General features: G+C 35.4%; 1 protein-coding gene across 1 annotated transcript in view; it reads left to right on the forward strand.

The window, feature by feature from the left end:
• LOC113512745 (uncharacterized) overlaps positions 1-25900 on the forward strand; it is a 582714-nt gene that overhangs the window by 178672 nt on the left and 378142 nt on the right. The window contains exon 3 of the mRNA XM_052895562.1: positions 25032-25077. Within this exon, the coding sequence (XP_052751522.1) occupies positions 25032-25077 (46 nt within the window). The remainder of the gene's footprint in view (positions 1-25031; positions 25078-25900) is intronic.

Consider the following 25900-nt stretch of genomic DNA (forward strand, 5'->3'; position numbering starts at 1 on the left):
TCTTGAACCAACTTAAAAAAGAAGGTGGTGCTCAATTCGGTTATAGTTTTTTTTTTATACAACTTAGAATGGCAAACATGCTGACGGTCCACCTGATGGAAAGTGGTAACCGTCGCCTATAGACTTGAGCAGTACCATGGGCATAACAGAGTATACTGTTTCGCCCATGATACCGCCCATGCGTTGCCATTCCTGAGGACTCAGGTGTTATTCCTCTGTACCCTGTAAATTCACGCCATATCCCACCCTTCAAACCGAAACACAGCTATGCAAACAGAACTGCTTCACGGTTGAAACACGAATGGGACAGAGGTACTCAAGCAATCGACTTTTGTACAAAGTCTCCCTCTGGTATTATAATTGTTATATCGTAATTTATATTTGTTATTTCTTAGCTCCTTCGGTTGCATACCATAGAATTTGTAACAGATTCAGTAGTTTAGTTTTTAAATCAAAATGACTGATTTTCCCACAATTAATTTCGATTTTTTTTGTAAAACAATCATAAATTAAATTGGCATTCGAACTAATTTGGCACAAATTCGACAAATGGACAGCAACGTTTTCTGTATATAAATATAATTAAAGTATATAAATATAGTAAATTAATTACCATTGCCAATTTGAATCCTGAGGGCCTACCATGAAATGTCTTCCGAAATTTCGGAGCCAAACGAAACACAAATTTGATGTTAAAATTACATAATACATGCCATTTGGAAATATTAAAAATGTTAAAATATTGTTCCTTCGGACTTTTATGATAGGATGTATGACGAACAAAATGTTAAAATCCATTTATTGGTCCGATTTTGATATAAATAAAAACACGAAATTGAGTACAAAAATTCGGAATTTTATTTCATGGTAGACCCGCTAATTTCTGCGAAGCGTGGCAATTACTGGCAAATCTTCTCTAATAAGGAAGCCCATGATTAGCAGTGGACAATTAACGGTTGATATAAAAAATAAAATAAGTAATTTAGCATACCACAGATAATCTACTTTATCACCCCTCTTATTGGCCGAGAGTTTTAAAAACAATAATAAAAAATATAGCGTCAAAAGGAACAGGTGGTTTACCATGAAACGAAAATCCGAATTTTCGGGCTCAATTTCGTGTTTTTGTTCGTACGAAAATCGACCCAGTAAATGAAGCTTAACATTTCATTCATCATAAATCCTATCCTAATAGTCCAGAGGAATGATATATTAACATTTTTAATAATTTTAAACGGCATGTATTATGTAATTTCAACATCAAATTTCTGTTTCGTTCGTGCCCGAAATTTCGGAAAATATTTCATGGTAGGCCCTCTGTACAAAAGAAAAAAATCATATGGAACCCTATTTTGTAAATGTGTGCATATTATTCTCAATCAAATTACATTTACAGGTAATACCCTTATTATTAGAGGAGCGGTATTAATATATGTAATATTTCAATACGTTACCACGGCACGGTAGGCCGGGGTTATGTACGTAATAATGGTCACAATCGACAATGAATAAATGGTGTAATTTATGTGTTCCTATCCCCCGAAATGTGGACGCGCAATTACAGAACGTATGGGGTTCGAATCTAGTGATGTGTGTAGTGTCGATTATATTAAGTCGATAATTTCATATTTTTTTTTATTACTATTTCAACCGTTAACTGACCACTGCTGGATTTATTTCTTCCCCACAAGGGGAGTTTTGTCAGTTTTTTTTTTACAACGCAGGGGGCAAACGAGCATGCGGCTCACCTGATGGTAAGTGACTACCGCCGCCCATGATCACCCACAACACCAGCGGCATTGCAGGTGTGCTGCCGGCCTTTTAAAAAGGAATATACTCTTTTCTTAAAGGTTATGTTGTCGTATCGGTTCGGAAATACTGATGCTGGAAGTTAATTCCAAAGAATGGTTGTGCGTGGATGTAGTTGCCACGCTTGGTAGGCGTGTTGGCAATCGCAGTTAGGCTTTTAGAGACGTTTTAAGAGGGACGCTGCTGCCCTAGGTGAGATAAGACATAGTCGCAATTAGTTGGATATTTAACTATTAGTTCGTTTGTTTGTTATTTTATAGTGCTTTAACAGCTTAACTTCTTCTTTCCATTTAAGAGTTTCCTCTTGTCGGTGCAACTAATTCATGCATCTTCTTCCAGCCAGCTCTATCTCAGGCCATATCCTTGATCTCCCTATACGACATGACACCCAGTGTTTCCTTTATCTGTCCAATGTAGTTATTCCTCGGTCTTCCTCTTCCTCTTTTGCCCTTTATTTTTCCTTCTAACTATGCTCTTAAAAAAATCGTCATGTCGTATAAGGTGGCCCAGCATTTTGCCTCTTTTATTCTCTATAATTTTTTTTTATTACTATTTTTTTTTTCATTTTTTTTTTATTTAACCGCTTAACTAATCACTTTGAAATTTATATATAGGATGAAGAAGGATGTAAACTACTTCGTATTCCTGTCAGTAAGCTCGCGGGTAAAAGCTTGTGATTTATAAGTTGAAGTGTTAGTTTAGAAGTTAAAGTATGTTCAATTGTCGATTACTTAGAGCTTTTATATTAATTATTATTTTACTAAAAATCAATAAAATTTTATTAAAAATCTTTTGTTTAAAATATAATATTATTAAATAATATTATAAACATCATTAATATATTTAGTAGTAGCCTGCCAAAGAAATTAGAAGCGGCTCGGAAATATCTAGAGTCGGGTTAAATACATTTATTATAACTTTGCATGTTAGCACACTAGATTTATAACATTGATTTGGCTTTTGCTGTTATAATGTTATAACTATTTTTAATGAATAAATAAATAAATAATAAAATAAACAAATATTATCGATAAATTAATTAATCGAATCGCAATCCTTATGAATTAAGGTGGATCCAGACTGTATTGTACCAAATGCTAATGGTTTCTTAGTATTCAATCGCTTTAAGTTGGGATCATTTTAATAAATTCCATGAAAACAATGCAAGAGGTGAACGACTAAGGGAACAAAGCATCATACACCAATGTTGAGAGCGGAACGGCCTCTTTTCGGTTGCTCGTATTCGTGAACCTTGCTATGATAAATTCAAGAGATGGCATACTACCTAAAACTAATAAATAAAACGTTATACTAACCCCCCACCCCCCGGGTAACTTGGTGATCATTTCTATCATCATATCAACTGTAAACTTTCCGAATTAAAATGACGAGTTTTTTTTTTGTATCACTACATACTCGTAATATAAAACAAAGTCGCTTTCGCTGTCTGTCCGTCCCTATGTATGCTTAAATCTTTAACAAACTACGCAACGGATTTTGAAGCGATTTTTATTAGATAGAGTGATTCAAGAGGAAGGTTTATATGTGTAATACATGCATAATATTGTAGAGAAATACTGATAAATTTAGAGGTTTCTAATGTGATGTTGTAAATAAACACATTTTTTTGCGCTTACATCGCATACGCTGGTTGAACACTATGCATGTAATTTAAATGAATCCAATCCAAATTGAAGATATTACAGATTAAAAATTCAAGGACATAGCGGTTGTACAATCTAGTATTAGCATCGTAGTATATATATATATATATATATATATATATATATATATATATATATATATATATATATATATATATATATATATATATATATATATATATATATATATATATATATATATATATATATATATGTATATATATACGCATCAAATATTACACTAATATACAACTGCGCCATTACGTTAATCAGCTGTCATCTACAGATCATCACAAGGCAGCCTTGAGCCTTATGAGATCTTAGCGGTGTCTGGTATGGAGCATACCTAATGTTACAATATGGTGTCTATTTCCCATCAAATCTAATTTCAAATCTTCATTTGGCAAATTAGCTTTTTTATGTATTTATTTATATAATTGTTTATTTTATATTATTTTTGTTCTTATTATGCGTATGATTATATTAAGACCTCCACGTGGTTCCTTCTGGAAACCATCGTGGTTAATTCTAGTGGAATGCGTCACGATGGGCTATCTGACCTGCTTTCATACTCATACCATCCCGCACTGGTGCCCCGCCAGCGTATACCAATAACGTACCCTTCTTCTAAATAGCGAATATAACGAACGCACACTATGTATTTGATCTATATTTCTTTCTTTTTTTTAGTGGTATTTCATGGCTCACTTTTGGCCACAACAGAATATCAGTGTTTTGCTCTTTTTAGGGCAAAGCAAAAAGCTGAGTTGTGGCCATTTTGTTTTACAGTGGCACACGCATGAAGAAAAAAATTTTTACTAATATTATGCATTCTGATTTTGTTTTTGATTTTTTTTTTTAGTGTTTCGTACATGTATCTTTTTTTTTATCTTTTTTCACTTTGCATTTGTGCTGTAAGTAATGCAAATAAATTATCTATCTATCTATCTATCAACTTGCTTGCATGTCACTACAAGTATCAAATATGTTAGACATCAAGCGAGGCTCGCTGTTAGGGTGGACGTGTATTAATCATATTAATAGAGCAGATGCATCCTCAATGGATAATGACGCGATGACACGCTAGTCCTTATGGCGTTTAAACTATTTACTGTATGTAATTGTCCACTAATTAACTGTTAGAGATACAATCATTAATTGCTTCTGTAAATAATGGAGACGATATGTTAATACAGAAAAATCTCGTAGCACGAAGTTTGTTCACGCCACCGTTTGAAGCTACTCAACCAATTTTAATAAGTTGACTAACTAACGGCGCGCAGTCAGACAGCCGCTCATTATTAAGGGTCGCGAATTGATCCTGAAATTAATGGGGATTTCTCAATCTAATTAAACTTATGTTATGAAGTTGAGATAGCGTATTGTTGCTCAATTGCTAACTCACTAATATTGTCAAAGAAAATATTAAAAAATAATAAATGACTGAAAAGTTGATAGACCGCTTGTAATCGCTTGTTTGTCTGAATTTGTCGTCAAAAGGTATTAAAATTAAAAGGCAAATTTTTGTATCAAAATTATGTCCGTCTTCTTTTCAGTCTTTGTCCTAGTTATTTATTTTGTCCCAAGCTATCAGTTTTGTCTTTTTCTTTTATACGACTTAGAATGGCAAACAAGCTGACGGCCCACCTGATGGAAAGTCGTAACCGTCGCCTATAGACATGAGCAGTACCATGAATATAACAGAGTATACTGTTTCGTCCATGATACCCCTCATGCGTTGCCATTCCTGAGAACTCAGGTATAATTACTCTGTACTCTGTAAATTCACATCATATCCTCGCCATCAAACCGAAACATAGCCATGCAAACACAACTGCTTTACGGTTGAAACACGAATGGGACAGAGGTACCCAAGTAAACGACTTTTGTCTATAGAATGTCTTAGCGGCTAGCGAGAAAACTGGTTAATGAGGCCGCAGCAATAGCAAAAACAAAAAATTATGTTCTTTTTTGTAATCAACTTGGGTAAATATAGAGTTTTCCATGCGAATAATTTTGACAATAATCAAAAGATTTTCTATAAGATTTACGTACTATCATCCATCTTTGTACATAAAGAAATCTCTGTACTCCATTATACAAGAATGTACATATGTATAATACAGTATATGTACTCGTAGAGGGACCGCCATTTCCCTGTTTCCTAGGACTAGTCCGTTAATAAAACCCGCGAAAAACTCAAGTTGTTCCCTTTCATTCGATGTCGGCGCGACGGCTATTGCTATGGGCTTTTTTTGCTTACCCCTCCCACTGGCAGGGTAAGATTGATTACGTACCCACGTACACCCAGACATGAGAGACCGTAATTAAATATAATGATTGTGGCAAAAGTAAATTATATTTTCTATTTTATATTTACGTTTTGATATTCAATAGAGGCGCGTACGAAAGAGGTGTGCTTTGTAAGATTTGGAAATTTATCGTACATTGTTTGTCAAGATTTTTTTTTATGTTAATAAGGCAAACTATCAGAGGCTCTACCTGATGGGAAGCGGTTTCCGTCGACCATAAACACTTGCAACACAAGGGAGTCGCTTGTGTTGCCATATATCAAGTATTAGTAGGCACTTGTTTTTTTCTTCATTTCTTAGTATTTTCATCAATTGATTAACAGATTTTTTAAGTAGATTTTATAGGTTAAGTTTCAGATTCAGATACATTTTTCAAAAAGTGAATATTTATTCTTAAAAATCACTAATACGGTCTCAATAAAAAAGGGTATTTTACGTGATATAAATATTCATTTTTTACCTACGTTTAAACAATACGTCATGCCTGCCGTAAATCGATCTCTTGTCATGACTTTCTGTTTACTTTCATACCCTTTTCGCGTATAATATAGCTACCGAGCCTGGCTTCGGAATGACTTTAACGACAGATTCCATTTGGGATTACCCTAGAGAGCATATTATTGCCTGCATCTTTGCTACCATGAATTAAGATAACATTATGTTTTTATACAATTTTGTTGCCGGATGAAGTCGGAACTTATATATACTATATAATATATATGTATATATGTGTATAGTATATATGTATTAATAACTAATAAAATTATATGGGATTTAATTATAATAACTTTAATTTGAAATCAGAGTCAACGTTTTATAATTAAATATAGCGAAATAGACAAAAATAAAATATACAAAAATTAAAAATAGACAAAAATGGATGTACTGTATATGATGTAATAATTATAGGATAGTGATGTTTAAAGACGTGTCACTAGAGAATACAATCCCGGGATCGCGAATGACAAAGGCAACGGGCGTTACATATGCAGCTGTAATAATTATATATAAATTTATTCTATAAATTAAAACAAACAATTAAAAATAATTTTTAAATGACTATAGACGAAAAAAATAAAATTATGTCATCGTTAATCAATTGTAATACAAAATTTTAATCTTATTCTCATTTCAAACTTTTAGCAAAAAGTTTTTAATGGAAGGTTGATGAGATAATTTTATTTTTTTGCGTCTGTAGTCATTTAAAACTTATTTTTAATTGTTTTTTTTTTATTACAAACGAGCATGCTGCTCACCTGATGGTAAGTGACTACCGCCGCCCATGATCACCCACAATACCTACGGCATTGCAGGTGTGCTGCCGGCCTTTTAAAAAGGAATATGCTCTTTTCTTGAATAACCTTCAAGAAAAGTTGTCGTATCGGTTCGGAAATACTGCTGCTGGAAGTTGATTCCAAAGGGTGGTTTGTTTTAATTTATACAATAAATTTTTATATAATTATTTTAGCTGCATATGTAACGCCCTGTTGCCTTTGTCATTCGCGATCCCGGAATTGTATTCTCTGCGTGCCACTATCTTTGGATGTGACAGAGACTAGCCAAATTATCTTGAAAAATATAATATATATCTGTAATCGCTGATTCGTATATATATATATATATATATATATATATATATATATATATATATATATATATATATATATATATATATTTATATATATATTAATATATACTAATATATTAATTTGTGATATAGCTAGATCTACTAAGTTTTTATTTAAATCTATAGGGCTGTTTAAGCGTATTTTAGTAAAAGCACCCAAATGTTGTTACAATCATTTACAATATATGTAAGAAGTAGGATATTTTATATAAGTTCCAAGAATGAATAAAGACCTTTAGCATTATTGTATTAAATATTGCATTATAACAAAGAGATTCGCCAAACAATGTACCATTCTATTGATCATTTTTTTATTTTTAAAGTTGTTTTTAACTTATATGTATATTTATATGTACATATAAGAGATAAGACATTCTATATATTATTTCTGTTAATGATACATCGTGCCAGATATTAATTTTTTATCTTATTTCGTTGAAGGTTTTCGAATGAAACATGAAACGGTATGATACTTACGTGTATAATCTACTATTCTCATCTTCGTGTATAATATAATATATTTTATATATGTGTATTTATATTTGCTATATTCTTTTTTTTGATGGATGAAAATGGAATGGTAACCCCGCCTGCGCTAACGGTATACGCTGGCAAGGCAGGCCAGTGAAGGGTGATCGATGAGAATGAAAACAGGCCAGTCAGCCCATCGTGATGAATTCATCAGGAATTAATCATGATAGTTTCCAAGGGGAACCGCGAGGAGGTCGATCTTGTTGGGTATATTGCTAGCAATGGGACTGATAGTCCGTATTACTAACAATCCCTTCCCCCCATATTTATTATATTATATATACTTATTTGTATATATATGTTTTTTTTTAGGTTTTTCCTGGAGACTACAGTATGAGAGTCTTCAAAAAGGGTATAATAAGTTTTCTTTAGAGTCAAAAACGCATTGGTGACACCCATCAATATAGGAATATATTGATGGGTGTCACAAGCAAGGAAGGTAGCAGTGGGGCTATGAGCTCCTATTGCTAACAATCCCTGTCTCCCTTGTAATAATGTTATAATATGATAAAAGTGGATGGACCTCTCTGTAAACTGCGGTGCCCCTATGAGGTATTATATATACTTACCTATTATACCATAACGATTAATCTGTACCATATGGTATGCAAATAAATATAAGTAATGTTGCATCTCTGTGCATCTTCTATCGAATTTATCATGGGGAGTGCTCTGAGGAATTGTTCGGATTGATATCTGCTGCTGATTTTCACCACCGTACAACCCGCCATAAACTAATGTTTCATCCCAACCATCTAGACGAGTGGCGGTCTGCCACCATGCGTTTTTCAAGGCACTTTCTTCCACGCACAACCACTCTTTGGAATCAACTTCCAGCAGCAGTATTTCCGAACAAATACGACATCATAACCTACAAGAAAAGAGCATATTCCTTTTTAAAAGGCCGACAGAATACCGTTGGTGTTTTGGATAATCATGGGCGGTAGTCACTTACCATCAGGTGATCTGCATGATCGTTTTCCCCCTGTGTTGTAAATATAAATAAATAACAAGGATTTCGTATGCAAAACTTTATGCTGCTAAACATATCGGTTTAGGCAGTGTTATCGTAGCCAGTCGATATCGAGACTCAGTCGGAGATAAGTTGCAAATCAGTGCGTTACCCTCATACGTGCGCTAAAACAAAATGTAAAAGTGGACGCACTATCTACACTAAGCCGCAACCCTTGTTTCAATACAACTTAAGTGGCAAATAAAACCGTTATCAATCGCTGCCAACTCCGAGCCGGGACTCCTACCGGATTACCGCACTGTGGTCACCCTACCGTTTGTTTTTGTTCTTTGGCTTTATTTTTTTTTTTTATTTATCGGTCGGCGAAGTTGCGCCTGAGAGGTATTGATTGTGCGTAGTTTATAAATTGTGGAGTTTATAAATGAAGTGTGGAGGTGTATTAGAGTTTTTGATTGCAAACGGTTTTTCACAGACGTCAAAGGTTGATGTAATTTCATTGGGAAGCTTGAAGGAGTTTTGTCATAATGTAGTTTTGTTTTTAACTTTCATATGTAGAGAGTTGCCCCTCTGGTCCTGGCATAGAATAAGCCACCCTATCCTTTCCCGTGGGTGTTGTAGGAGGCGACTAAAGGAGGGAGAGAGATGGGCAGCAGCGTCCCCTGTAGAACATCTCCAAAGCCTAACTACGATGTTAAAATGTGATGCCAAAATCCCCCAAGGGGAAGATAATGTTCAGCAGTGGACAGTTAAAGGATGATATGATGATGATGATGTAGAGTTTAGATTGAATAGATTGTATATTTGATATATAAGGAGATCTTGTACAAAAGTTAATTACTTGGGCACCTCTGTCCTATTCGTGTTTCTGCCGTGAAACAGTTGCGTTTGCATGGCTATGTTCACGTGTACAGAGCAGAGAACATCTTAGTCCTCACGAGTGGCAACGTATGAGTTGTATCATGGGCGATACAGTGTACTCTGTTATGCCCATGATACTGCTCATGTCTATAGGCGATGGTAAGCACTTTCCATTAAGTGGACCGTCAGCTTCTGAGGTGCATAGAAAAATCTACTGAAAACACATTGACTTAAATGGGATAGAGGTACCCAAGTAGAAGAATTTTCTTAAAATCTGGTATTTAAACCTAGAAACTATTATCCCCTTTTCTTTAACAGTAGAGTAATAAACATTTATACCAGACTAGTTAATACACGTCACGTCGAGATCCAAGTGTTATGAGAACGAATAACATTTTCGACCGTCTACATTGTTTCATAATATTGTACAACCAACTTTTAACGGCGACTAGATAAAATGGTCGTAAAATTTTAAATTGTACAGTACATAGTTGCTTAACGAAGAGACTGGTGTTTCTTTACATTATAACAAGTAAGTTTCGAACAATAATAATTATAATAACGACTATCTCGGATTAAATTTTATAATCTTTGCAGCGTATTGTTTTCCATAAAAGAAGCATCAAGTTTGGTACAGTAATGAGGTACTTTAGACCAATTACAAGTGTCTAAATGGCTAATAAGTAGCCTTTTTTATTGAAAAAATCTAGGGAAAACCTACTTGCTATTGGTATATGCTTACGTATACTGGAGATACCAGTGAGGAATGGTGAAGGTGAGAATGTAGTCAGGTAGTTTGTTATCGTGAGAAACTCATTAGAAATTGACTATAAAGGTTTCCAGTGGGGACCGTTTGATGATAGTCCTGAAAGAGTTACTAGCAATGGGGCAGTAGATTCTGGAACTGTACGTGATCATTCAAGCTTTTTTTTTATACAACTTAGAATGGCAAACAAGCTGACGGCCCACTTGATGGAAAGTGGCAACCGTCGCCTATAGACATGAGCAGTACCATGGACATAACAGAGTATACTGTTTCCCCACGATACCCCCATGCGTTGCCATTCCTGAGGACTCAGGTGTTATTCCTCTGTACTCTGTAAATTCACGCCATATCCCACCCTTCAAACCGAAACACAGCCATGCAAATACAGCTGCTTCATGGTTGAAACACGAATGGGTTAGAGGTACCCAAGCAATCGACTTTTGTACAAAGTCTCCCTCTGGTAAAAAGCTTCAAAGTATCTTCTTATTTCAAAGCTAAACTAAATGAACTGTACTAGTTATTTTACCATGTTGTCCTGGTATAGAATAGGCTATCTTTTCCTCTCTCTGTCTCATAGGTGTCGTCAGAGGCGACTAAGGGAACCTAATGGTCGAAGGTTGAGCAGCAGCGTCTAAACCTAACTGCGGTTGTCTATTCGTCTCTGCCAAGCGTGGCAAACACAGGCCAAGCCCCTCAATACGGGGAGACCTATATTTAGCAGTGGACAGTTGACGGCTGACATGCTGACATGATACCAGTAACTTTCAGATCATAACTAATTAGTAGTGGGGGGGGGGGAGAGACTGATACTCGTGATGGAATACAATAGCCCCAATACTAACAATATACCAATATACAGAGGGAGACTTTGTACAAAAATCGATTGCTTGGGCAATCCTCTGTCTCATTTGTGTTTCAACCGTGAAGCAGTTGTGTTTGCATGGTTCGCCAAGGAATCGAATCTGAAACTTCACTGATTTAAAATAAAAATGTAAAATCTAATTTCTCACCGCACCATTATGAACACCACATAATTAGTATAAAGTCCCGTTAACAATGTTTTCTAATAAACATTTTCCGACACCCCTCGAGCGAAATAGATACCTCAAAGCAAAAAAAAAGGACTGACCAAGATAAGAAATGCGTATAACGGAACAATGGACAGGCGCCGAGTAAATTATACGCACGCGGCGCAATGAATAAAGAAATATCATGGTTTTGACACGACGAGATGAGGGAAATTGCTGGAGCTTTTGTGAAAAGAAAATATTAAACTCGAGAGATGTGAACAGATGTTAATTTGTGCGGATCGGATATTGGTTGAAGACATTTTTCTCTTCTCCTTCAATAAGTCGTTTGAGAATCTTTATTTTAATAAGACATCGGGTGCGTGGCTTAAGTTCTATCCAGATGATCACATTGTCGCATAACATTTTGTTTTTGTATGCAGTTAATTCTACATAAAATATAATTGGATAATATTCTGTATATATCTCTTTCACACACACCAGAGGGAGACTTTGTACAAAAGTGGATTGCTTGAGTACCTCTGTCTCGTTCGTATTTCTACCTTGTAGCAGTTGTGTTTGCATGGTTGTTTCGGTTTGAAGGGTGGGATATGGCGTGAATTTACTGGGTACAGAGGAATAACACCTGAGTCCTCAGGAATGGCAACGCATGGGGAGTATCATGGGCGAATCAGTATACTTCTTCCCCTCGCTGTCTGAAGGAGCGGTTCGATTTTCTACACTCCGTCAACTTTTTTAATTTAAGGTCTTCTGAGGGCTTCCAGCTGAAGACTCCAGTACATTTTGTATCATTTGCGCTACAAGCTGTACGGTTATAGAATAGTTTACCAGTCTCTATTCGAGTACGAAGTATACTCGTAAAATGTCTGCCTAGTTTTAAAACTAAACTTATGGATCTTTATTTGAGCAAGTTGTCATCTTCTTAATTTGTTCATTTGTCTGGTTAGCATACTTATTTCTTCAGATATCTAAAAATTTTATAACTTTGTGTTTTACGTATACATGTGAGCAGTAGTTATATATTTTTATGTATTTTTTTATGGGTGAAAATGGTATGGTAACCCCACCTGCGCTAACGGGATACGCTGGCGGAGCACCAGTGAAAGGTGATCGATGAGAATGAAAACAGGCTAGTTAGCCCATCATGATGAATTCATCAGGAATTAACCATGATCGTTTCCAGGGAGAATTGCGAGAATATCGACCTGGTTGGGTATATTGCTAGCAATAGGATTCTCAGTCTCCATTACTAACAATCCCTTTCCCCCCTGTTTTTATGTATTTGTATAGGTAGGTGTTTGTATGCATGTATATATATATACAATAGTATGTATAATTGTATATAAGTATATATAATAAATAGGAAAATATATTTACATTATTACATATATCACATCTCTATATTTTAGAAATAATAGAATTTCATCGTGCCTTCGATCAAACTGTTTATAGTTACACCTCTCCATCCAAAGGTTGCATGGAATTTCTTTGCGTGATTCGAATTCGAATTTTCGTAATTCGAAACGAGGATATCCGCAAAAGAACCAAAGTAACCGACATAGCCCGAAAGATGAGCAAACTGAAGTGGCAATGGGCTGGTCACATAGCTCGAAGAACCGACAACCGATGTGGAAGAAAGGTTCTTGTGACAATCACGTACGGTTAAACGCAGTGTAGAACTCCCTCCCACTAGATGGAGTGACGACCTCAAATGCATTACAGGGTATCAGTGGATGCAGGTGGACAGGTAATAGCTGAAATGGTGATGACGATGATATCTCTATTATACTATTATGGACCTTGTTAGCCTGCCATAGATTTGGCTACTTCCTTTTCCGTCGGTGTCATAAGAGGCGACTAAGGGAACTTATTGGCCGAGGGATGGGTAGCAGCATCCCTTTTAAAACATCACCAAGGCCGGTGATCGGTCGTCCCTCGAATTGGGGACCGGTAGACAGCAGAGGTCGCCAGTTCGGGGGCCGACCACATACTCTTTTGTTGCAGTATCCGGCCGTAGTGCCTTCCTAATGCTCCTCAAATATTGTGTCTAAATTGCGCCCACCAGGTACCCTCTTGTATAGGCATTCCATCACCCGTATCCAATAGAGAGGACGGGATGCCTTAAATACTGTACCGCAAACCATAAAAAAAACATCAGCATGGCCCAACTGCGGTTGCTAACCTACCTGCCAAATAGTAACTACAGGCAAAATCCCAATAGAGGGAGGCCCATGTTCAGCAGTGGATAATTAACATGTTTTTATCTTAATTCATATGAACGAAGCCGCGGGATGTAGCTAGTTCTATTCTAAACTGAGCTAAATTCATGCGTCATCTATATCCATGTATATCTGTGCATCTGCCTAACGTTCTCCCCAGTAAAACACACATGGCGAGTCTCAGTGCAATCGCAGAGAACACGAGGTGGGCCGTGCTAGGTGACATTACTCATTGCCCGTGACAGTTCCCCGGACGCATGCACTTGGCTTTATGTCTTTATTTCCTTAACATCGCATTCGTATGCTTTAGTTTACGAATTACGTATATAAAAAAAATTGAAGTTGAATCTCGAAAAATATAAAAAAGAAGAGATTTCGAAACCACATAGAATGATATTTTTCGCTAAAAGTGTCTTAGGAATGGCATCTAGTATATATGTATAATAAATTACTGAAATCTCTCACATACATAGGTGACATAAAAAATTTCAAAACTAAACTGTATGACTGTAAATTGTATGTGTGCTATTAAGTATATGTATGTTTATGTATATATTTGTTTGTGTATATATTTGTTTGTGTATATGTAGTATATATATGTTTGTATGTGATAGTGCGTCACCTACCCTTTGCCTTTTTCTCAATGTCCTCTACCCACAGGTTTTCTGGAAGAGATTGCTTAGGTGAGGAAGTGGCTCAGGACCGTTCTTTATGGCAGTCTATGGGGGAGGCCTATGTCCAGCAGTGGACGGGTAATGGCCCAGATGGTGACGATGAATGATGATCAATATTTATTTTGCCATGATCGAAGTTACTGTTTTTTTCCGAAGCAAAATGTTAGTAAGCCGATGAACCAGTATACTCTGTTACGTCCATAGTACTGCTCATGTCTATAGGCGACGGTTACCACTTTCCATCAGGTGGGCCGTCAGCTTGTATACCATTCTAAGTTGTACAAAAAAAAAAAAAGAACCAGTCACTAAACCGCAGCACCCTCACATTTTACACCTGTGTGGATTCACCGAATTATTCGCTTCGTTAGAACTTTTTCTATGAAGATCTTGATTTCTTCGAATGGTTTTATATAGCTATAAACAAACCCGGGTGCAGATAAGTGGGCGCTTCGCCCGTAATCCGGACGGCAATACTATTTGATAGTGAGCGCATCCCCTTAAAGGGATCGCTTAGAGTTGATAATACCATCTGTATTTATTTATTTTAGGGTAATTCGCAGATAACACGTATGTTAGTAAAAATACACGAACCAATTATAATAAAAATATAAATCTGATTTATTTTAGTAAAATGAAAATATCCGTATTGCTAGATTTTGTTTTCAATTCTTTATATTTGACTTATATATGAGATTCTATCGAATTAGTAATAAAGGTTAAGAAAAAGAGACAAATTATAAGAATTATTGAGATCAGAAGGGGAAAAAAAGACACTTGATACGACATGATGAACTTATGAACATTATAATAGAAGGTAGGATAGAAGGAAGTAGGGGAAGAGGGAGACCGAAGTATAGTTACATCAGGCAGATCAAGGAAGGAATAGATGTCGTGTCGTATTAAGAGGTGAAGAGACTCGCTGAAAATCGTAGTGATTGGCAAGAGCTCCACCGACAAGAGCGCAGCTCTTAAAAACGGATAGAGATGAGATAATATATTAGGAAATCATGATGTATGAACAAAGTATCTCTTGAAGTTGTGAATTGTTACAAATAAGATTTTTTTTTTAAATATAAACCTTATATAAGAATATTTAATTTACAAATATATCAGACAACTGAGAGAGACTTTGTACAAAAGTCGATTACTTGGGTACCTCTGTCCTATTCGTGTTTCTACCGTGTAGCAGTTGTGTTTGCATGGCTGTGTTTTGGTTTGAAGGGTGGGATATGGCGTGAATTTACAGGGTACAGAGGAATAACACCTGAGTCCTCAGGAATGGCAACGCATGGGGGGTATCATGGGCGAAACAATATGTGTGTGTACTGTTATGTCGATGGTACTGCTCATGTCTATAGGCGACGGTTACCACTTTCCATCAGGTGAGCCGTCAGCTTGTTTGCCATTCAATAAAAGGACAATCGATTAAAAACTTTGGTTAATATGCTTAGTTTCCACAGTGTGCTCTCAGCATAGAATGAACCATCCCATGGGTTTCATAAGAGACAACTGAGGGAACTTAATGATTAAGAAATGGGTAGCAGCGTTTCTCTCATCACCAAAGCCTAACTGCGGTTGTCAATCCAACTGCTAAGCGTGACAACTATTGGCAAAACCCCACAATTTATGGGGGAGGCCTAGGTTAGGAGCAGTGGACAGATAACAAATATGATGATAATAAATATGTTTAGTTTGTAAGTTTTAAGGATTACATGTAAAAAATAAATACACATTCTTATATGTATGAAATTTTAGTATGTATGTATATCAATAATTACTAGTACCGCATTCTAGTATTCTGACACTTCCCTATGGTTGACTGGGAGATAATGCTTTTAGCATTAAGTCCGCCATTGACACATATTTATACTAATGAATAAATAAATAAACTCTTTTCTTAAGAACTCCATATTCTATAATTTAATATTTAGCAATAAAGTGTTAGAAACAAACAAAACAATTCTAAATTGCTCTTTTAAGGGCAAAGCAATAAACTGAGTTGTGACCATTTTGTGTTACTATGGCACACGCATGAAGGAAGGGAAAGAAAGGAGATTGTTAGTTTATATATTTTGTTTTTTTTTTTTCATTTGTGCTTTTTTATTTTAATTCTTTTATCTCTTTTACTGTGTATTATGTGTATGTTTTTTATTGTAATTTTTGTGCTGTAATTAATGTAAATAAGTTATCTATCTATCTATCTATCTATCAAAATTACACTATTTGTCACTACTTTATTGGGGGACCTGGTGTCTAAGATACAAGTTACGACTTAGTTTAGGCTCCAGATCTCCCACAAATTGCGATACTTTTATTTTGTATGAAGTAAATAATCTATACATTGTAATTTGTGGAGATGAATTAACTAATTTTATTATTTTTATTATTATCTATCAAAATGTAGTCAAACAGCTCTATATAGTGTCCACCTTTAGTACACTCGTCACCGGTGAGATCTGAGGCAAGTTTAAGACCCTTTTTGGGGTGTAAGAAGAGTTCAATAAATTGGACTCTCATCCACAGGGGTCCACGCCATGTGCCGATAAATAAGTCAAGTAACGCGCGTGTCGAGAGAAATGTGTATGTCTCGCAAGGAAACGAGATTATTAGGGATTTCATGAAGTACCTAAAAATATTACGAAATTACAGAAAGTGTCGATTTTTACATTTGTCATATTAGGTGTTATCTGTCCACTGTTGAACATAGGTCTCTCCCATAGACTGTCATAAGGAACGGCCCTGAGCCACCTGCGTTTACTGACTCGCTGTGATGCATTGGAGATCATCGCTCAGCCTAGTGGAGGGGAAGTGTCCTTCTACACTGCGCTTAAATATTTACATTATTTCTAGAAAAATCTATTGATTGACAAAAGACCATAATATGTTATTTCACTTTATTTATAAACTAGTAACATAGAAATTTGGAGTATATATATATATATATATATATATATATATATATATATATATATATATATATATATATATATATATATATATATATATATATATATATATATATATATATATATATATATATATATATATACGTGAATTCAATATATTTATTAAATAATAAAATATAGATACATCCAGATACAGTGCGTATGTAATTGTATAGAACAGTAATAAAAAAAAAAAGATTCAGCTAATTATAAAAAACTTGACCCGTTTTTGAGGCACAATAGTCTATGTATATAATCTAAGGTCTATATATCTCTAATATATATATATATATATATATATATATATATATATATATATATATCACAGCGCTATTTATATTCAATAATACATATGATAGTCACGTTTATCGTTATCACTTCCGAGAAATACATAAAAAAAAATCTTTGCTTAACTTAGTACTACCACGTACAGGTAATACCAATAGATTAACAATATCTAGATAGAGCCCTTCACTATAAACGCTTTAGTCGGAAAAAGTTAATTCTGTTTTCATGCGTAAGTGAATTTGTATCATAAACTACGTGTATCACATTTATTCACATCAGCCGTTAACTGTCCATTGGTGAATATAGATCCCCCATGTGGGGTTTTTTTCCAATAGTTACCATGCTTGGCAGGCGGGTTGGCTACCGCAGTTAGGCTTTGATGATGTTTTAAGAAGGACGCTGCAGTCCATTTCGCGATCATTAAGTACTCTTAGTCATCTCTTACGACACCCACGGGGAAGGAAAGAGGGCCCGTTGTAATTCGGGATCACAACCGGAACACTATTGGTAATATACTAAATAAATGTAGCATTGGACTATTATGAATATACATAATTTTGAAATTTGTACTTGAATAAAGATACCAAAATATTATATTTATTGCTTGTAACAAAGATAAAAAAGAGAGATTTGTTTTGTTTTAAAAATAATTATGGATTAACTTACATTTAGCTCCATTGGGGGCGTTTATTAATTCGACTCTCCATCTAGAAGCGTATGATCTAAATCATCATCTATAATATTTTTTCCATCGTCTCACTGAATTTTCATTACTGAACTTTTTCTAAATTGGATTCCCTGTCCACTTGAAATTCAGGTACAGTGTTCAGAAATAATCAGTCACTTGTTTCATTAAAAAGTTTAGCCGTTTCTTCTGGAGCCTATATCTTTTAAGCCCAACACGGACAAAGGTATTTGTTAAGTCCGAATGAGGGTTTCCTTTGTAATTGGTTTAGAAAAGTTTGTGTAATTTGCTTGCTGTGTTTGTAAACTAAATTGTTCAGCATGTAAATTTATATATCTTACTATAAGAAAACGTCAAAATCACTAGCATCCTCTAAAGGAAGTATAGTCGTAAAACTATTAGTTCTAGATGCAATAAATGAGCCTCTGTGTAATCTTTTTAAATCTATCAAAAAAATAAAGAAATAAAAAAAACAATTAACCTCTTGTGCTAACCTCTTGTATGCACATTAAAATAATTATCGATAGAAACATTAGAATAATAATATAAGACGATACAATGTACTTCTCAATTTAAAGTAACATTAAATAAAACCAAAAATGAATGTACTTCGGAGATTAAAGTAACATTAAATAGAACAAAAAATGAATGTACTTGGGTTAATAAAGTAATATTAAATAGAACCTTAAAATGAATGTACTTCGGAGATTAATGTAACATTAAATAGAACAAAAAAATGAATCTACTTCGGAGATTAAAGTAATATTAAATAAAACAAAAATGAATGTACTTCGGGATTAAAATAACATTAAATAAAACAAAAAATGAATCTACTTCGGAGATTAAAGTAATATTAAATAAAACAAAAATGAATGTACTTCGGGATTAAAATAACATTAAATAAAACAAAAAATGAATGTACTTCGGAGATTAAAGTAACATTAAATAAAACATTTCATGCACTTCAAAAATCAAAGTAACTTTAAGTGGAACAGATAAAGACACTGGAGTTGTGTGCGACGAATTTTATAACGCTCTCGGCTAAACTTAAATTAGTAAACCGCAGCGACTGTTTGTTTTTAATTTGGAGTTGCTTGTTGTTCAATTAAGTCGCAACTAACTGCAACTAATAGTTTCTTCCCGCTTTGAAATGTTTGTGTTGGAATGTAGTGTGGAAATAAAATGGAGGAACATTCGTGTTGTGCAAGGAGTGAAGTTTATCACGCTGTGGCATTCATGTTTGCTAATTCGTTGGCTACAAATGGAAAAGTCAGTATAGCGCGAACGTGTTTGCAACTTCGTAGATCTTACGTATCAAGATGGGGTACAAAAACAATAATGCAATATTAGATACTCATTCTATATGTTATTGGTCTAGGTTTGTGCTTTTCTGGATCTATTAGTACTCCGATAGTTGACTGGAATTTAACCGTACTTAGTGTTTTAAAAATCAATATTTAAACATTTATACCTGTATAATAATATTTTGAATTTACAGGGACAGAGGAATAACACCTGAGTCCTCAGGAATGGCAACGCATGGGGGGTATCATAAGCGAAACAGTATACTCTGTTATGTCCATGGTACTGCTCATGTCTATAGGCGACGGTTACCACTTTCCATCAGGTGGGCCGTCAGCTTGTTTGCCATTTTAAGTTGTATAAAAAAAAAAACTAGTCTAAGCTTCATATTTAAAATAGTGCCAAAAATATAAAGTAGCACCCATTAAGATTGCATCGAACAGAAATGACTCAGCCATTTTGGAAAATCTGTGATTGATCCGTTTATTTTTATAAAATAACGCTACAGAATACACTCGTAACCTATTGTTATGTTCTATGCCTTTATTTTACACTCGAATTGAAGGGGTTCGAGTACTTAAAAAGGGTTCATTTTAAATTAATCTTTATTGACAGTTATTAAAGTATATATTTCAAATACAATCAGCACATTCTTTTTTGTTAGTGAATGTAATATATGTTTATAATTAACTTTTACCCGCGACTTCGTTCGAGTAACTAAGATGTAAGATCGACCGAAGTCCCCCTTATAAGGGAGTTTTCGCCAGTAGTTGCCACGTGTGGTAGACGGGTTGGCAACCGCAGTTAGGCTTTGGTGATATTAAGAGAGGAATGCTGCTGCCTATCTCTCGACCATTAGGTTCCCTTAGTTGCCACTTACCCCTCACTTCTTTATCTTACGTATATGTAAATATTTATTATATTTGTTTTTGTGCATATTGTTAATTTTTATAATCTGTATCAATCTTTAAACAATTTTTAATAATTTATTCACTTTTTATATCATTGAGGTGGTAAGCATACGGCCCATCTGATACTAAACTGTTACCGTAGCCTATACATTGTCATGTTGGATCGTTATATAGAATAAAATAAATCGTCTCTCACAGAACCCTAATAAAGAAAAATATTTAATTGCAAACAATATTTTAAAAATTTCATGATGGCAAGGGAAAACCTTTTTCTAGTTAAGCCAATGGCAAATGACAGTAGTGCCATTGGTAGTGACGTCTTAGAGATAAGTGTGCCTGCTCGCCCCCGAACGGCGCGGCGTGAATGCACAATGAGATTAAATGCCGTCATCTGAACATGATAACTTTAAAGGTTATTGTCAAAAAAAACCTTTACTTAGGAAGATAAGCGAAGTAGATTTTGAATTAAACGAATCTTTAATCTATGGGGGTTGTGCATGATGCATTTTCCCGATTTAAAAAATGTCTGTTCTCATATAAAGTTGGTTATACGATACGACAACATAACTTTCAAGAAAAGAGTATATTCCATTTTAAAACGCCTGCAATGCCGTTGGTGTTGTGGGTGATCATGGGCGGCGGTAGTCACTTGCCATTAGGTGAGCCGCATGCTCGTTTGCCCCCTGTGTTGTAAAAAAAAACTTAAATAGTCGTTTAAAAATATAATAATACCACAGTATAAAGAGTTTTTTAATATCATACACATTGATATCATAAATATCATTAAAATATACTTATTTGTTCATATCATCATCATCATCATCATAATCATAATCATCATCATCATCATCATCATCATCATCATTTTAGCTCTTAACTGTCCACTGCTGAACATAGCCACATATCGTACGTACGGCTCGCCATCGACAGAGAGTTCACCCTCATACCCTACAGCCTAAATGGTCACGTATAATGCGGTTTCAGAGATCTTTCCTCCCACGAACACTTAGGTTATGGAATGAGCTCCCTGCCGAGGTTTTCCCGAGAGACTACAGCATGGGGTTCTTCAAAAGGGGCGTAAAGAGGTTTCTTCAGAGTCGGCAACGCGCGCGTAATATTTATAGTATTGCAGGTGTTCATAGGCGTTAGTCACTTGCCATCAGGTGAGCCGTATGCTTGATTACCATCTCAGTGGTATAAAAAAATAGCCTCCTCCTTGGGGGTTTGTTCTTTATACAACTTAGAATGGCAAACAAGCTGACGGCCCACCTGATGGAAAATGGTAACCGTCGCCTATAGACATGAGCGGTACCATGGACATAACAGAGTATACTGTTTCGCCTATGATACCACCCCCGGCGTTGCAATTCCTGAGGGCTCGGGTGTTATTCCTCTGTACCCAGTCAATTCTCGACATATCCCACCCTTCAAACCGAAACACAGCCATGCAAACACAGCTGCTTCACGGTTGAAACACGAATGGGACAGAGATACCCAAGCAATCGACTTTTGTACAAAGTCTCCCTCTGGTATGTGGTAACTGTTGTGAGTTTTTTTTTATGGGTGAAAATGGCATGGTAACCCCATGCGCCTGTGCTAACCGGATACGCTTACGGAGCACCAGTGAAGGGTGATAGATGAGAATGAAAACAGGCCAGTTAGCCCATCATGATGAATTCATCAGGAATTAACCATGATAGTTTCCAGGGGGAACCGCGAGGAGGTCGATCTGGTTGGGTAAAACTATTATGAGTTATGAGGTAAGAAACATAAAAAAAAATCGAACTGAGAACCCTCTTCTTTTTGAAGTCGGTTGAAAGTAGATATTACAGTACCAGGACAACATAACGTTGTATGGTACAGTAATACTATGAGTGCGTGCGTACAATTAAGTTAGCAAAAGTAAGCCGACACTCCCTGGCCGGTATAAGTACGCGGCTAATCCTACGGGTCCTCGGCCCTCGGCGTACGCCCTCGTAATTAGGATGACCATAAATCTCACTAAGAAAACCCGGATACACACCACATTATTATTATCTCTTCTATTTTTGGTGAAAAAAGGATGACATTAATTTTAACAACAGAGAAAAATTTACTAAAAAATTTACTGCCTAATCAATGCTTGTGCAATAATTAGTAAAACTGCTGCTTTTAGAAATGTAGAATTATTAGCATTCAGGACTTCAATATCTTCCTCTTGGAAGACAATTCATATATATATTGTTTATACCCAGAGTGCCTTAATTTTTTTTTTGTTTTTTATAAAGCTTGACCCCCAATATCGCCAGAATTCGTTTAATCCATGACTTACGGGAACAACTTGTATATGTTAAGAAAAGACTAGCTTTACAGGCGTAAAGCTAGTCTTTTCTTTTTTCTGGCTTTAAAAAGCTGTGCAGCTGTACATATCGCACTGGAATACTCACATTATTTGCTGAACCAGTTCCTTTTGCCTAATTCGAGACACTTCTTATGATTGGTCGACGAATGAATGAGGGAAGATGGCGTTAGGATTAAAATGTTGTAAAAGTGGTGTGGAGCAAATAAATTATATGTTATGTTCCATCTAGAGCGGCCATTTTAAACGCTCAAGCCACGACAGTTCGTCGTCCATAAGACAATCCTATTATCTCCCACAAATGGGACACCCTACAGGATTTCCAAGTTAATATTTTATTGAAAAACCGTCTTAGTAACGCCTGCAACAGACCCGAGTTCCACAATTCGAATTAACAATGCACCGCCCAAGAAGTGTTTTAATTGAATGTATACGTTTCAAGTAAGGAGATTATGCTGAATCTGCCGACTGTCCTTTTGTCCATAAGCCCTTTAGGTATTCTGAAGTCCCTATATATGTATATACATATATATATGAAAGGACTTAAGCCTAGTTTAGATAGCTTTAGTATTTTAAACCTGGATTTGAGTCTGCTTAGATTTTTTTTTATAATTAACTAGTTCTCCGCCTTCTATCTGTTCTCTGTTCCCTCTCTTTTTTTTACCACTGAGGTGGCAAACAAGCATACGGCCCACCTGATGGTAAGCGGTTACCGTAGCCTATGAACACCTGCAATTCCAGAGGTGTTACGCGCGCGTTGCCGACCCCCTCTCTACTTCATACGCATGGATTTTTGAAGTAGAAAAAACCACCAATGAAATATATCAATTTTCAAAGGTGTATCAAGATGAGTCATTCACTAGATTTTAAGTTAGATTTTTTTAAATACATCTATTGAAATTACATCAAATTTGGTGTAATGGTTTTGGCGTGATACCGGAGCAAACACACAGACAGATAAAATGTCTAAAATTATTGTTTAGAGGGAGGAGTAATATTTTGGAAAATTAAAATTTGAAGCTTTGGTCTGTAAATTGTTCTCGAATTTTTATTATTTTTGTGACTGCTATTTATTAATCTTTATATTTAAAATAACTTCAAAGATATTATTTTCTCTTCGTAAATTTTATATTTATTATACGACTACCCACAAACAGAATTTTCCAAATTTGTTTAGAACTAACGGAGTTATGAGGCAACAAACATGAAAAAGAAAAACGACCGAACTTCATAAAGGAGATTTTCATCTCCTTTTTGAAATCGGTTGAAAAGTAATTCGAGTAAAATCTTTACAGGCAACTAGGAGTATAAAAAATATATATATATAAAATATCGAACTCAATTATTTTAAGGACACAAAGGTCTCTTAAACTTTATACATCGAAAATAAATAATAAAAAGCTATTGCACCTTCATAAATTCCAAGCAACTAGGGCACTGTCTTCGGATTACTTGTACCGTGGTACACACGTCACCTATATCGCGGAAACTCGAGGAAACTGAACAAATTTACTTGACACGGGAGATAGGAGATAAAATTTTGGATCATTTCTCTCGAACTGCCCTATAAGAGAAGGGTGGCGATGCTGTGGGGTTTCTATATGTATTTTTTTGTCTGTTCCTGACAGAGTTATTCAAAGCGATTTTTTATCTTGCCAATGTATTGTTGTTTAAGCATCGAGGGAAGCTGAGGGGATTTCCGTAAACTAAAAATCAGCCTATGGTATTGAGTCTCGTTTTTTAACCGACTTCAAAAAGGCTTTTTTTATATTTATTACCTCATAACTCCGTTATTTATGAACCGGTTTGAATTTTTTTTTATTTGTGTTTTTTTAGTTTTTAAATTAAAATAACTGATTGTGTCACGTTAAAATCGACGTTTTGTGTGGATTAAAGTCTTAGCTTATTTTAAATGTAGTGACGGTTACCACTTTCCATCAGGTGGACCGTCAGCTTGTTTGCCATTTTAAGTTGTATAAAAAATAAAAAAAAATAAACCCACGAAAGGGGAGACCTATGTCCAGCATTGGACAGTTTACAGCTGATTCCACACTCATCATCGATTATCAAAAATAATGAAATAATTTCTTGTTTGTTCCAGTGGAAGTCCCGATGGGGAGTCGTAACAAAATTGTCGCCGGCTGCAGGTGAGTTGTTCATATATTTTATTATATTAGAAACTAGCAATATCGTAATCTTAAAACATCTCTAAAGCCTAACTGCGGTTGCCAATCCGCCTGCCAAACGTGGCAACGATTGGTCAAACACTTAAGAGGGAGGCTTATGTTCAGCAGTGGACAGTTAAAGGCTGATATAATGAAGTAAGCAATACCGTGTAACACGTCTAATATTTTATTTCTATTCATACCATTTAATAGAATTAGTTTACTGTCAACTTTTACTAGCTTTACAAGTGATTAGTACCGATTAAAAGTAATTATAACGTCATTTTAAATACTGGTTTAAGTTCCGATGTTATCGCATGTTAAGTCATGTAAACTGTGATAGGTAGTGAATAAATTGTAAGGGCACGCGGTCGGAATAATGTGCCATAGAGTAGAACATAAACAGTGGGTTAAGGATGTTATAACCTTCGATTTATTAGTTACTAGTTACTTGGTTTTTGAGGGAGACTTTGTACAAAAGTCGATTGATTGGGTGCCTCTGTCCCATTCATGTTTCAACCGTGAAGCAGCTGTTTGCATGGCTGTGTTTTAGTTTGAAGGGTGGGATATGGCGTGAATTTACTGGGTACAGAGGAATAACACCTGAGTCCTCAGGAATGGCAACGCATGGGGGGTATGATGGGCGAAACAGTATACTCTGTTATGTCCATGGTACTGCTCATGTCTATAGGCGACGGTTACCACTTTCCATCAGGTGGGCCGTCAGTTTGTTTACCATTTTAAGTTGTATAAAAAAAAATTGGTTAGAATTATTTTGTTTAATTCCGCTACCATTAATATGTGT

This window comes from Galleria mellonella, unplaced genomic scaffold, assembly GCF_026898425.1.
Source record: "Galleria mellonella isolate WM207_F2 unplaced genomic scaffold, CSIRO_AGI_GalMel_v1 utg284, whole genome shotgun sequence".
NCBI lineage: Eukaryota > Metazoa > Arthropoda > Insecta > Lepidoptera > Pyralidae > Galleria > Galleria mellonella.